The sequence below is a fragment of the Nerophis ophidion genome, linkage group LG08 (assembly GCF_033978795.1).
Source record: "Nerophis ophidion isolate RoL-2023_Sa linkage group LG08, RoL_Noph_v1.0, whole genome shotgun sequence".
NCBI lineage: Eukaryota > Metazoa > Chordata > Actinopteri > Syngnathiformes > Syngnathidae > Nerophis > Nerophis ophidion.
The window spans coordinates 55,003,185-55,016,748 of record NC_084618.1 but is presented as its reverse complement, the minus strand read 5'-3'; the positions used below and the strand labels follow the sequence as shown (position 1 = coordinate 55,016,748).

The 13,564-nt window shown below is 37.3% G+C and overlaps 1 protein-coding gene across 4 annotated transcripts in view; it reads right to left on the bottom strand.

The window, feature by feature from the left end:
• The window catches only part of ep300a (E1A binding protein p300 a), a 98,220-nt gene that overhangs the window by 32,773 nt on the left and 51,883 nt on the right, over nucleotides 1-13,564 (bottom strand). For all 4 annotated transcript variants that reach the window (XM_061908982.1, XM_061908984.1, XM_061908983.1 and 1 more), the window contains exons 9-12: nucleotides 5,645-5,762; nucleotides 5,419-5,560; nucleotides 4,349-4,423; nucleotides 2,248-2,321 (exon numbers count right to left, since the gene is read on the bottom strand). In XM_061908982.1, the coding sequence (XP_061764966.1) occupies nucleotides 2,248-2,321; nucleotides 4,349-4,423; nucleotides 5,419-5,560; nucleotides 5,645-5,762 (409 nt within the window). The remainder of the gene's footprint in view (nucleotides 1-2,247; nucleotides 2,322-4,348; nucleotides 4,424-5,418; nucleotides 5,561-5,644; nucleotides 5,763-13,564) is intronic.

Below are 13,564 nucleotides of genomic sequence, written 5' to 3'. Positions count from 1 at the left end.
AAATGCTTGTGATAAGAAGATTACATAGAAAATTCAAACACAAATACCGGTAACTACACAGACACAAAATAAATACAAAAAATATATTTAAAAAAAAAAACAATATGAAAACATTGGGTATCCTTAGAAACATTATTAAAAATGGCACTAAGAGGGATTACCCCCAATACTTCTCAGACGGAAACATAAATAATGACAACATGAAGAAAGTAGCTGAAAGCTTCAATAATTACTTTGTAAATATTGGACCTAAATTGGAGGAAAGGATTCCAGACAGTTTAACCTGAGGACTATAATGACACTATAGATAGAAATCCCAATTCAATGTTTGTCAATAATGTGACACAGGAGGAAATAGTTAAAATCGTGAAAATTTCAAAATTTCAATCAATTGTACTGAAATTGATATGGAAATGATAAAAAATGTTATTGAAGCGATCTCAGGACTATAAATGTATATTAGCAAACTATCATCATTTCAAACAGACAAATTCCCAAACAAAATGAAAATAGCCAAAGTTGCACCAATTTATAAGACTGGAAACAACTACAAATTATAGACATGCTTCTTTACTTCAACATTTTTCTAAAATCATTGAAAAAACTTTTCAAAAACATAGAGAGTTTCACAAACAAAAACAGAATATTCGCTGAGAACCAATATGGATACATAGCTAATGTTTAAACTTTGATGGCTTTAATCAAAATTACAGAAGAAATTACCAATGCAATAGATTTTCAGCAGCAGTGTTTATGGATCTAATTAAGGCAATTGACACAATTAATCACAATATTTTAATAAAAAAAATAGAATGGTATGGCATCAGAGGGTTGGTCTTAAGATACATTAGAAGTAATTTAACCAAAGGGATACAATACGTAAAGGTAGGCGAACACACATCTACAACGCTAAATATATCTCGTGGTGTACCCTAGCGACCAAAATGGTTCAATATTTATATAAATGACATAAGCAATGTTACAAAAGATTTAAAGTTAGTATTATCCGCGGATGGTACAACAGTGTTTTGTTCAGGAGAGAACACACAGAAGGTAATACAGAAGAAAATACATTTTAAAAAGACAGTTTGACAAAAACAGACTATTCTTAAACCTCAGTAAAACTAACATAATGCAACAATAGAAGGGAAAGTCAAACACAAATAGATGGAATAGAAATTGAAAGAGTAAACGAAAACCAAAATTCTAAGTATATTGATTGATGCTAGTGTTACCATATCTGAGTTATTTCCCAGAAATATGGGGAGATAACTACAAAAGTACACTTCATTCATTAACCATGTTACAAAAAGGTCAAAATAATACATAATGTTGGATATAGAGAATATTCAAACCCTTCATTCATTGAATCGAAAATATTGAAATTCCACGACAGTGATTTTGCAAACAGCTAAAATTATGCACAAAGAAAACTATAATCTTACCCAAGAATATACAATAATTCTTCACATAAAAAGGGGAAAAATATAATCTTAGAGAAAAATGTAGTGTAAAACATTTGTAAGCACGTACAACACTTAAGACCTTCAGTATATCAGTATGTGGGATTAAATTATTGAATGGATTAAGCAAGGAAATCAAATAAAGTATTAATATGATCCAATTCAAGAAACTCTTCAAACTTTAAATGTTTACAAAGTAAAAAGAACAACTATGATAAACATTCTGAATTTATTTAATCTATCCATTCATTTTCTAGATAATCTTATTTATCTCACCATATGAAATATGACTTACTTCACTAACTATTATTTATTTCTAATGTTATTACTTATGGTGTATATTGTGAATAAATTGAGAACAGGATGTGAACCAAAGTGTTAGCAACTTCTATGTAAAAAAAAAAAAAGAGGTAGGGTTAAATAAGCTCTGCTTTTCGAACATGTTGAATAGAGAAACTGGAAATTGTGATGTATCATGTATGCAAGCGTGTTCGAAATAAACTCAAACTCCTTACCTACAGCTATGCGCAAACCTACAGTTGGATGTAAATTTAAAAAAAAAATAAATACAAACATTTATATCTATGGACATAATTTATACAATGTAAATGGGTTATCAGTTATTAGTCTTGAGAAGCCGAAAGGGTTCGGTATCAATTTAAATAAAATATGAATTGTGATTTCTTTTAACACCCTGAAAATTATTATCCATGAAAATCAATGACTAAGTGAGTTAATGCATTTCAACACCAGTTTGAGACAAATTACATTACTTTGTACTGACCTGATTTCCAGACAGAGGAGGAGTGGATCTCTGGCTCATAGACTGCATCCCCATTTGATTGAATTGATTCATGCCTAATAGAATACACCAACATATGTTACAAAATAGATATACCAATTTATTTGTTAACAACATACAAATACTAAATAATGACTTGGGGGTCCTAATTTATTTGTATTTTATTTGTTTGTTTGACAAATACAGTGTACATTAATAGACATTACTGTAAATGTACCAGAACTAGCCTTTAGGCTATTTTATATCTGTTGTCCCTGGACCGATGATGAAAATGTTCAACTTAAAAGAAATAATGATTAAGACAACAAAAGATTATAAAAAAAAAGCACAACAGAGCGATAAGCTACTGTAGCAAATAACACACTTATATTCAATATATTCTCATCAAATTTCAGTGAACATCAGAAATCACCGTATGGATACAACTATATTGTACATGATATAAATACAATTCAGACAGTCAATTGGTGTTGACGTGTCTTGACTTACTACAAACCATTTAAATGTATTTTAAAACATATTGTAAAAGGCTGACTCTCTAATGTGCCCAGGAAATGTGTTCCACTCCTGGAATGCTGTCACTGAGAAGGCGCTCTTTCTGAAGGAACTCTTCCTTCGTGGAACCACACAGCCAGGGAGGGCTGCTCTTTCGATTATACACTTTGTTGTGTTCCGTTCGTTCACAATTTGGCTAAGTGTAGTTGAAGATAAACCAAAGATTTAAATATTTTATTAAAAAAAAATCCCAATTTAAAAGTGTGGTATTTTTATTAAATGGTGCACTGGTGAAATCTCAGTGTTTTATGTCAAGAACCGTATTTTTCGGACTATAAGTCGCTCCGGAGTAAACGTCGCACCGCCCGAAAATGCACAATAAAGAAGTAAAAAAACATATATACCTCGCACTGGAGTATAAGTCGCATTTTTGGGGGAATTTATTTGATAAAACCCAACACCAAGAATAGACATTTGAAAGGCAATTTAAAATAAATAAAGAATAGTGAACAACAATCTAAATAAGTGTACGCCATATGACGGACAAATAACCAACTGAGAACGTGCCTGGTATGTTAACGCAACATATCATGGCAAGAGTCATTCAAATAACTATAACGTATAGAACATGCTATATGTTTACCAAACAATCTGTCACTCCCGATCGCTAAATCTGATGAAATCTTCTTCCTCTGTGTCTCCTCTGGTATGCGCCCCGCTAGCGTATTTTCTTTCAGCTGCTCGATTGCTGTTCTCTGCAGCATATTTCACTACGTCCAGCTTGTAATCTGCAGCATATGATTTCCTTTTTGGTTCCATTTTAGTTCAGTCCTTCTCAGTTTTTATAAGTAACCGCCAACGTTGATGTGATCCATTTTAATAGCTCCGGCAGTAGCGTATACCATATAGCAGTTAGCATATCATGAGCCACAATGCACTTCTGCCATGATCCGCCCCGGCCGAATTCTTATTGGTTGGCATGTGAGTGACGATTGCTGACGTGTGTGTGACGATTGCGGACATTTTCTTCGTCGCTCACGCGAATGAGATACATAATATTATTTACGGTAATGTGTTAATAATTTCACACATAAGTCGCTCCGGAGTATACGTCGCCCCCAAGGCCAAACTATGAAAAAAACATTGATTTATAGTTCGAAAAATACGGTATTTCATTGTTTGTTTGCATAAGGATTCCAATGGTTTTAGTGAGGTTTTATCCGCCCGTGACCATGTGGTTAAGTAGTATGTAAAATGTGACAGGCCCATTTAATGCACAAATATTCTTGCTGACTGAAAAATGTAATGCACAAATATTCTTGCTGACTGAAAAGATAATTTGGGTCTAATAAATTGGAAATTTGCATAATTGTATTTTACTCTGTTACATATGTTTTTTATGTGAGATTTGAATGTCTGTTTTGAGTCTACTAGTAGTCGAAGATATTTGTGTTCCGTCATGATTTATTAGTTTGGACCAGAAACAGAAATATGTATGTCACTGGTTAAACAGCCATCCCTTGAAAATATGTATAATTGCTGATTACATTCTTGAATGTGAATATTGCCTAGTTCTCAAAGAATATACCTGGTCCTTGCATCCTGTTGACCATCTGATTTGGTCCACTGGGTCGAACAATTGATGGTTCAGGAATAGGGCCATCTGGAAAAACAGAGAAATTAATAAGTACTATGTACACAAAGAAGAGGGAGAAATGCTTATTTCTTAATATCCCTCCCCAGTTTAATATTTTCCATTATAAGGCTTTAATAATTTAAACCATTTATCAAATACAAGTAATAATTTAAATTATGTATCAAATGCCACTAATGAGTGTTAAAATACAGCTACAATAGGGCGGAAGGGGAGAGTCCTTGGGGAGAGTCAGCTGCATTATGCTCACCTGCTAAACACCTTTCTGCTAACCCGCACCGTCTCTCTTCTCTGCCTGCCTCTGCTGTGAGCACTGACTCCATGCGCTTTGAATACTCACTGCTGATTGGTTGTTACCGCTCTGAATACGCACTCCTGATTGGCTGTTACAAGTGGTCTGAATACGCACTGCTGATTGGCTGTTACATGCGCTCTGAATACACACTGCTGATTGGCTGCAACCACTCTGCGTGTAATCAATCAGATGGTTGTGTGGGTGGGACATTTGCTGGGTGCTGCAGAGACGTACTGACAGAGGCAGAGGCAGTACGAAGCATAGCAGCTTGATACGACTTTAGTTTAGCACCAAATGATAATATAAATACATTTAATAAAGTCAAATACAAATAATGCAACAAGAGAAGTTTCCTTAACTTCTTTTTTGTAAAGTAAATCTGAACAGTCGATAAGGGGAATCTACATAAACTATATGATTTGCCTGAGAAGCTGGAAAGGACCAAAAAAATGTATATATATCTATATATATATTAATTATATATAGATAAATGTTTTCTATATTTTTTTAAGACTTTAGTTAAAGCGGTGGCTTTTTGTTGCCCAAGATCACAACGGCAGTGAGTCGGATGGCAGAAGCGTGGATCCAACCTGGAACCTTCAAGTTGCTGGCACAGCCGCTCTACCCACCACGCCACGCCGTCCCCAAATATGGGCAATTCAATAGATAATTAGCCCATCTGAGTCCTCATGTGTTTTTGCCCACTCACTTGGAGGCAGTCCAGTGGGAGGCTGACTCATTCCAGTAGGGCCAAGACCAAGACCCTGCTTCTGGAGACGGGTCCTCCTCTTCTCTTCTAGCTCTTTCTGGATTTTATAGATCTTCTCAGCTAACAGGTGGTAGTACTCAGCCTTCAAAATGGACAAAGGACAAACTGTCATAAAAAAACAACTACAGCATTTAAAATAAATTAAACAGCATTCATTGCAACTTACTCTACTGTTTGCCGACTGGTACATGTCTCCTTCAACTTTTCTGGCGTAAGCCACCAAGTTTTCCATACGGCGGTCCTTTAAGGCTGCAGGATCTGGAGTTGGAAAAATGGCTTGAACGCTGTGAGAAAAGAAAAAAATATGAAATTTTTGTCTGTCAGTTCCTTTTTCAGTATTACAGCAACAATGCTGATAACTACATGGTGATATGGAATTTAAACCCATCCCTCCGTCCATTTTCTACCGCTTGTCCCTCTCGGGGTCGCGGGGGGCTAGTGCCTGTTCCAGCTGCATTCGGGCGGAAGGCGGGGTTCAGATACATACAACATTCACACTAACATTCACACACTATGGCCAATTTACTCGTAAAATATTATAAATGTCACTTCCCATGAAGGGAATGAAAGCCTTCCGTTGGCGATTCGCTTGATCACATAGCTTGACAGAATTTACCGGATTACTTTCTCATAACATTGGTTTAAATATTATTTTGCATGGGGTACGGATCTGTTGGAGGAAAAATAAGTTATGGCTGTTGTTAAGCTAGGTAATTGAATTAAGGTTGAATCACATTGTTTAACAAAATAATTCCTGGCAATAGAAAATAAGAAGTTTTCGGACAAAGAAGGAGATGAACACTGTGCTACACGCCAAGTAAGTGTTGTAATAGAAGAAAAAATGTCAGCTCTCGAGGGGAATAAAGAGAAGTGGAAGTCCATATTGCAAATAAAGCTTAAAATGAATGAGTTGGAGTAAAGTCAGGGTTTCCCCTGCATGTAAACAATCATGGCGCAACGGCATGGCAAGATTACTGCCGCCACACCTTCAAAATAAGTAAAAAAAAAAAAAAATTTATTTAATTTTTTTTACATGAAATCACTTTTTTTTTTTTTTACTTAAAAAGAAATTTAAGTGATATATTGTATGAATGTACGTATATACCCTATATCAGGGGTTTCAGACACATGGTCCGCGGGCCAATTGCGGCCTGCGAGACGTTATGTTGCGGCTCCCACCTTAATATGAAAGTTTAATGTTAGTGAAGCCCGGAAGTTTTATATGAATGGCGCTTGACAGCGTTGTGTGTGAAGCTGAGGAATCTAACAATCACGGTTTGGTATATGGCTCTTGAGGGCCAGACATTGACGTCACTTGCATCACGTGATGCAAGCAGAGAAACATTTTGCCACTTTTCTATTAGACCCGCACGCGCTCTTCCTCCCTCCGTCCCTCCCTCCCTCGCTCGCTCGCCCGCCTGCTCTCTCTCTCTCTTTCTCTGTCACTGTGTGTGTATCTCTCTCTCGATCCCGGGCCGGGGAGACGAGCAGTCCAAAGCACCCCGCCGAAGGACCGAGCGACAATACAAAACTGTTGTCTACTGGACCCCAGCGCTGATACTCCGGCAGAGAGTCACTGGGCGAATCAGACGTGAACACGTTAGTCGTGATGTTAGCCCGTTCGTGAACTTCACGGCAAGCCCCCCTCCCGTTGGCTCCATTCTTTTTTATTTGGGTCCAAAATGGTTCTTTCAACATTCTGAGTTGCCTACCCTTGCTTTAGTGGAAAAGCGGCAAACGAGTGAAAGCCACAGAAACGTTGCCATGGAGACGAGGGTTTTCTCACGTGCCTAGCTGCAGTCACACCGCGACACCTGTCCGTCAATAATAACAGTCACCGATAACCTGGACCATTTCAAAACGTTATTCGTTTTTTTTTTATTGTTTAATTTGCATTGCCTCACACGATGAAAACTATATTTACCATGAATTGATTAACATGGACCCTGACTTAAACAAGTTGAAAAACTTATTCGGGTGTTACCATTTAGTGGTTAATTGTACGGAATATGTACTGAACTGTGCAATCAACTAATAAAAGTATCAATCAATCAATCAATCTATGTATTTCTATATGACGCCGGATAACACTCCGGGAGCAGTCACTTCTTTGTGCTCGTTATCCCCATACTTTTTGGGCTATTATCCGCCGACCGCCGTGTTGCTTTAGAGAGGAAAAGCGGATCAACACACATTGCAAAAATAACATTATTCTCCGTGCGTCGGCCAAATACAAATATATTCCACAACCTCAAACATGTCTTTTTCAAAGCCTGCAGTGAAGAGAAAGGTTAGTGATGAGCAAAGACAATTCCAGGAAAAGTGGTAAGATGCAATATTTCTTTGTTGAGCACAAAGGCCTCCCAACGACTCTTATTTGCACAGAGAAAGTTGCGGTGCACAATTCTCATTTTGTTCATTTATATTTTGATTTTATTTTGTGTTGAAAATAAAAATAAAGTCATTTAAAAATATATTTTTTAGGAAATATTTTCTTGCAGCCCAGCCTCACCCAGACTCTGCATCCAGTGGCCCCCAGGTAAATTGAGTTTGAGACCCCTGCTGTATGATATACAATGTACGTACAACTGGCTATAAAAATGTTTAAAACAGCTCAAATATAAAAAAAACCCCATTGAAATAGAGTTACCTTTTACAATAAGCAACAATTGAAACTGCGTTGAACAAAGAGAGCACAAGTCAAATTCCTTGTTTTGATGCTGATTGTGATTCTGATGATATAAGAAAACCATTAATATTATTAATGGTATGATTAATAACTAAAAACACTAATATTTGTTTATAAATATACATACAAACATTTCTTTAGCTTTAAAAAAAATGCATCATTGCAAATCGAAATTATCATACAATAGATGATGATGTCATATTTACCACGCCCCCACCACCTTGTATGTAGTGGCGATCTCGGGGAAATCCTGAAAGTACACAAATTAATGATGTGATTGTGACTGAGTTCTAGGGGGGGCCGAAGAAAAGCGATTTCTATTTATACATTTCTCAATTTGAGAATCGGGGAATTCTGTGGTTGCAGTGCAGATTTTACATATAGTAAAACGTAATAAAAAGAAAATAAAAACTTAACGAGTAAAGGGTTTCCTCTACATGTAATTGATTGTGGAGCGTCGCTACGGCAAAATAGAATAATAAAAGCCACCACACCTTAAACATGAGCGTTTTTTATAATTGTAAAAACCCATTCAAGTAATATATTGTATGAATGGATATACAATATTCCCTAGCTACAACATGGTTCACTTTACGCGGCCTCGCTGTTACACAGATTTTTTTTGTGTGTGTAATTTTTTACAGTGTCGCCTGCTTTTGTGCATTGTGTTCTGCGTCCTGATTCACAAAGGGACTGTAGACCATTGACAATCAATCTTCTTCATGGCATTTGTCCTGCACAGTACTGAATGCGTTCAGTTTGCCTAATTGACAAAATTGTTTCATGCGAGCATACATATACTGTAAAGTACTGTAAATGAAAAAAAAAACATAATACATTTAAAAAAACAACCTGTAAACGAAAAAACATGCACAGTAAATGAAAACAAAAAAAACATCCTGTAAATAAAAAAAACATTGTGTAAACGAAAAAAATATATAATGAACGAAAACACATAAAACGGATTTCACTTAGAGCGGGTATTTTTTGTTTAACCCCAGCGTTGAACGAGAGAAGACTGTATATATAGCTTATTATTCACACAATATAATTGAGCAGGGAAAAGTGGTACAAAATGGATGGATAGATGGATGACTAGTGATGCAACAAAAATTTGACCACCGAAAAAAATTGGCCAATACTGACCCAAAGTAGCCTTCTTAACTAGATTTTGATGCTAGAAACAGCAGTTCTGAAAATTGATGTTTTGATGAGGTAAGCAAGACGAACTTAATTGTTCGAGTAAAGGCAGAAAGTACACCATGTGGACAGACTTAAATATAGCTGAGATATACCCGCGGACGGCAATTTACAAAATGTGCAAATATTAAGAGGACAGCAGCGCTCTTTTAAGGAAAGAAAGTGCATGTGGAGATAAGTTTATGCTAGATTTTTAGCCTGTCGTTTTTAATAAAGAAAAAGTAGCTAAAAGGATTGGAGAAGTCTATAGGAACATAAAACAATCTAGACAAAGTGCAGCCTGTGTTACTTTGTACAATAATCCAAATCAGAATCAGTACTTTAAACAGCAACAATTAAAAAATAGGGCAAAACCATGTCAGAGGGATTTAATATATGTTAATACTAATAAATAAGATTAGATTACTTTTTAAATGCACATGCCGTATTTTCCGGACCATTGGGCGCATTGGGTTATAAGGCGCACCACCGATGACTGGGTCTATCCATGTATATTTTCATACAAAAGACTATAAGATTATAAGGCGCATTAAAGGGGTCATATAATGATTTTTTTTCTCAATTTAAACCGCCTTCTGCCCGAATGCAGCTGTGATAGGCTCCAGCACGCCCCGCGACGCTAAAAAGGACAGGCGGTAGAATATGGATGGATGGATGGAATATAAAACAATTCTTTGTGATTTACATGACATGTAATGGTGGTTCTTTGGTCAAAATGTTGCAAAGATTATGTTTTACAGACAATCTTCAAGTTGTTTTCTGCCAGTCACTTCAGGATGTGCCGTTTTGTGGGCGGTTTTATTTACGTGGTTCACCTTCGACAGCATCTTCTCCCCATCATCTTTGTGGTACCAGTGTTTTAATAACATTCTGACTTAGTTTATTTAAATCAACAAAGGAGCAGCATCTCCTCATCCGTGTTTCACGAGTGCAACAACAACGCCAGAAATGTGTCCCAAGAAAAACTTCCGACCGTAACTCTCTAATAACTTAAGTTTCGTGGATGAATTATATAAACCCACTATAACGGTAGTTTTTAGCAGTTTCATTTGTGCTACTTTATATCACAAATGACAACAGCACAGGATGGATGCCCCATAACAAGAAGAAAGAGGAAAAGAAGCTTATCGACTACCGTGTCATCACGGACTACAATGGCGGATGCGCGCACATTTTCAGAACTTATGCACAAATACAGATCAGCAGGTACCAGAAGGTAGGAAAAGATGGTTTTGCATAATATTGCAAACGCCAGATAATAGGTCTGCTGATGGGTGCAGTTTTGCGGTCCTCATAGACACACCTTAATAATACTTGTATGTCTGACTACAGTAGCCGTAATGCGCTGACAATCCATCAAGCGATGCGGCTTCAAAGTCGTACTTAAACATTTTGACAGATTTTGAGCACCGTGTATAATGTTCTATATTCTCAATGGAACATTTAAAGTTTTTGTGTTGTTTGCTGGCCTCATATTGCAGTCTACACAATCTTGTATGTGTGACTACCATCTACTGGTCACATTCATAATCACACCATGTGCTAAATAAAATTGCTTTGAGGTCGGTAAGCACAACCAGAATTATTCCATACAGTAGGCGCACCGGGTTAAAAAATGTACTTTTTTTTACCCTTTTAAAAATTATACATCCATCCATCCATTTTCTACCACTTTTTCCCTTTGGGGTCGCTGGTGCCTATCTCAGCTGCAATCGGGCGGAAGGCGGGGTACACCCTGGACAAGTCGCCACCTCATCGCAGGGCAAAATTATACATCCATTATCACTAATCATGCAAGTTATACGATGACGGCCCGATACGCATATGTATATACGAACTCTGAGAAAACCTGGAAAACAATAATAATAGCACCACTATGACTAGGGCTGAGCAATATATCAATATTTCTTTTAAAGCATGATATCAAAAACAAGTATATTGATCATATCGATATAAATTAAAGTTGCACTGCAATCAGTGATGTGTTGACAATTGTTTTTAAGCTCGATATAATAAACATACATATAGTTCATATCGATGAAGGGTAGATTGAATTTGCGCTTCAATTACTCTTGTCTTGATGCGGAAGTTTCATTCATCAGTCTGTATGTGCTGAGAGCTGTGCCCCTCATCCTCCATGCACAGAGGGTGGGTGGGCAAAATGTTTTTTAACCACCATTAAACTTGACACAAACTCCAGTATGAGAAGTGTGTGAAGCTGTGCAATTAAACAGTCTCAGCAGCACAAAGATCACTGCAAGCTTGTTTTTGCTTTTGTGTTTCAAAATAATTACAATACAAATGTACAATCATATTGCTGAACATGTGTTTTCAGTTGCAAAAGTAGAAAAAAACTCAATTAAACAGCTGCCAGATATGATTAACTCAATTTATGAGCTTGACAGTCACAAGTACTTTGTAAAAGAAGCACTGATACAAATGTGCACAATCTGAAAGGGTGTTTAGCTGCAATCACAGGAGGAGTTGGTCATCTACCACATAGCATCCTCAAAGAAGTTGACAAGTTGGTGTAACTAGCTAAAATCTTTGAGGGCACACAAACATGCTTTTGTCTTTTAAAGATGTTCACCTATAAAAACGCCTTGGTTAAAAGGTAAAATATTTTTAAGTTGTTGCTGACGTTTAAAAATTTCCTCTTAAACCAATGACTTTGTGATATTATGTTTTTATGTGTTTTTGTTATTAGCTGAAAATATGAACATCATCTAAAGGCGTATTGAACTTTTCTGATATATTTGTTTTAATATTTTATTTTTTTATTTAATATTTGTTTAATATGGGGCTTCACGGTGGAAGAGGGGTTGGTGCGTCTGCCTCACAATACGAAGGTCCTGAGTAGTCAGGGTTCAATCCCGGGCTCTGGATCTTTCTGTGTGGAGTTTGCATGTCCTCCCCGTGAATGCATGGTTTCCCTCCGGGTACTCCGGCTTCCTCGCACTTCAAAAGACATGCACCTGGGGATAGGTTGATTGGCAACACTAAATTGGCCCTAGTGTGTGAATGTGAGTGTGAATGTTGTCTGTCTGTCTGTGTTGGCCCTGCGATGAGGTGGCGACTTGTCCAGGGTGTACACCCACCTTCCGCCCAATTGTAGCTGAGATGGGCACCAGAGCCCCCCGCGAACCCAAAGGGAATAAGCGGTAGAAAATGGATGGATAGATGGATTTGTTCAATATGCATATATGCATGAAACCTAAACATTTCAAAAAAGTTACTGGGTACAAGTATTTGTTTCAATAACAAAACTTGATAAAGACATGTATCCGGGGATAGGTTGATTGGCAACACTAAATTGGCCCTAATGTGTGAATGTAAGTGTGAATGTTGTCTGTCTATCTGTGTTGGCCCTGCGATGAGGGGACAACTTGTCCAGGGTGTACCCCGCCTTCTGCCCAAATGCAGCTGTGATAGGCTCCAGCACCCTCAGCGAGCCCAAAAAGGACAACCGGTAGAAAATGAATTGATGAACATAGATATTTACCTTTGACTTTGTCTAAACTAATTTTTCGGTTAAAAAAAAATTAATATTGCGATTATATACAGTATATCGATATTCAGCCAAAATACATTGGAATGTGAGTATTGATCTATATCGGCCAGCCCAAACTAGTACCGCCTACCGTATTTCCTTAAATTGCCGCCGGGCATATAATATGCGCCTGCCTTGAATTACTGCCGGGTCAAACTTGCTTCGCAAAATAATTCGCGCATGCTTAGTATTACATTTTTACTCCATGCCTTTGGTAAGTGCCGGAGTGAGAAGAGGTTTTAAAATAATTAGCGCATGCTTACTTTTACAGCATGCCTTTGGTAAGCGCAGGAGTGAGAAGAGGTTTTAAATTAATTAGCACTCCGGCAGGAATTCAAAGAAATACGGTATGTTGGTATAGAAAGAGTTATACACAAACAGTTTAATGACTTTCTCCTGTGTAACAATGTGTGATTCTTTCCATTCAGGCTATAGGCCCCGCCTGAACACAGACGCAGGAAAAGTCTTGGTTCTGCTGGACCTGAGTGCCGCCTTTGACACAGCTGACCATATTATCTTATTAAAAGGGTTTGACAACTGTCTGGAAATATCTGCTTCTGCTCTTAACTACTTCAAGTCCTGTCTCAATCAGAGGACAAAACTTTGTTGAAATTAGTAATGGTCACTGTGACCTGCGGATAGGAGTG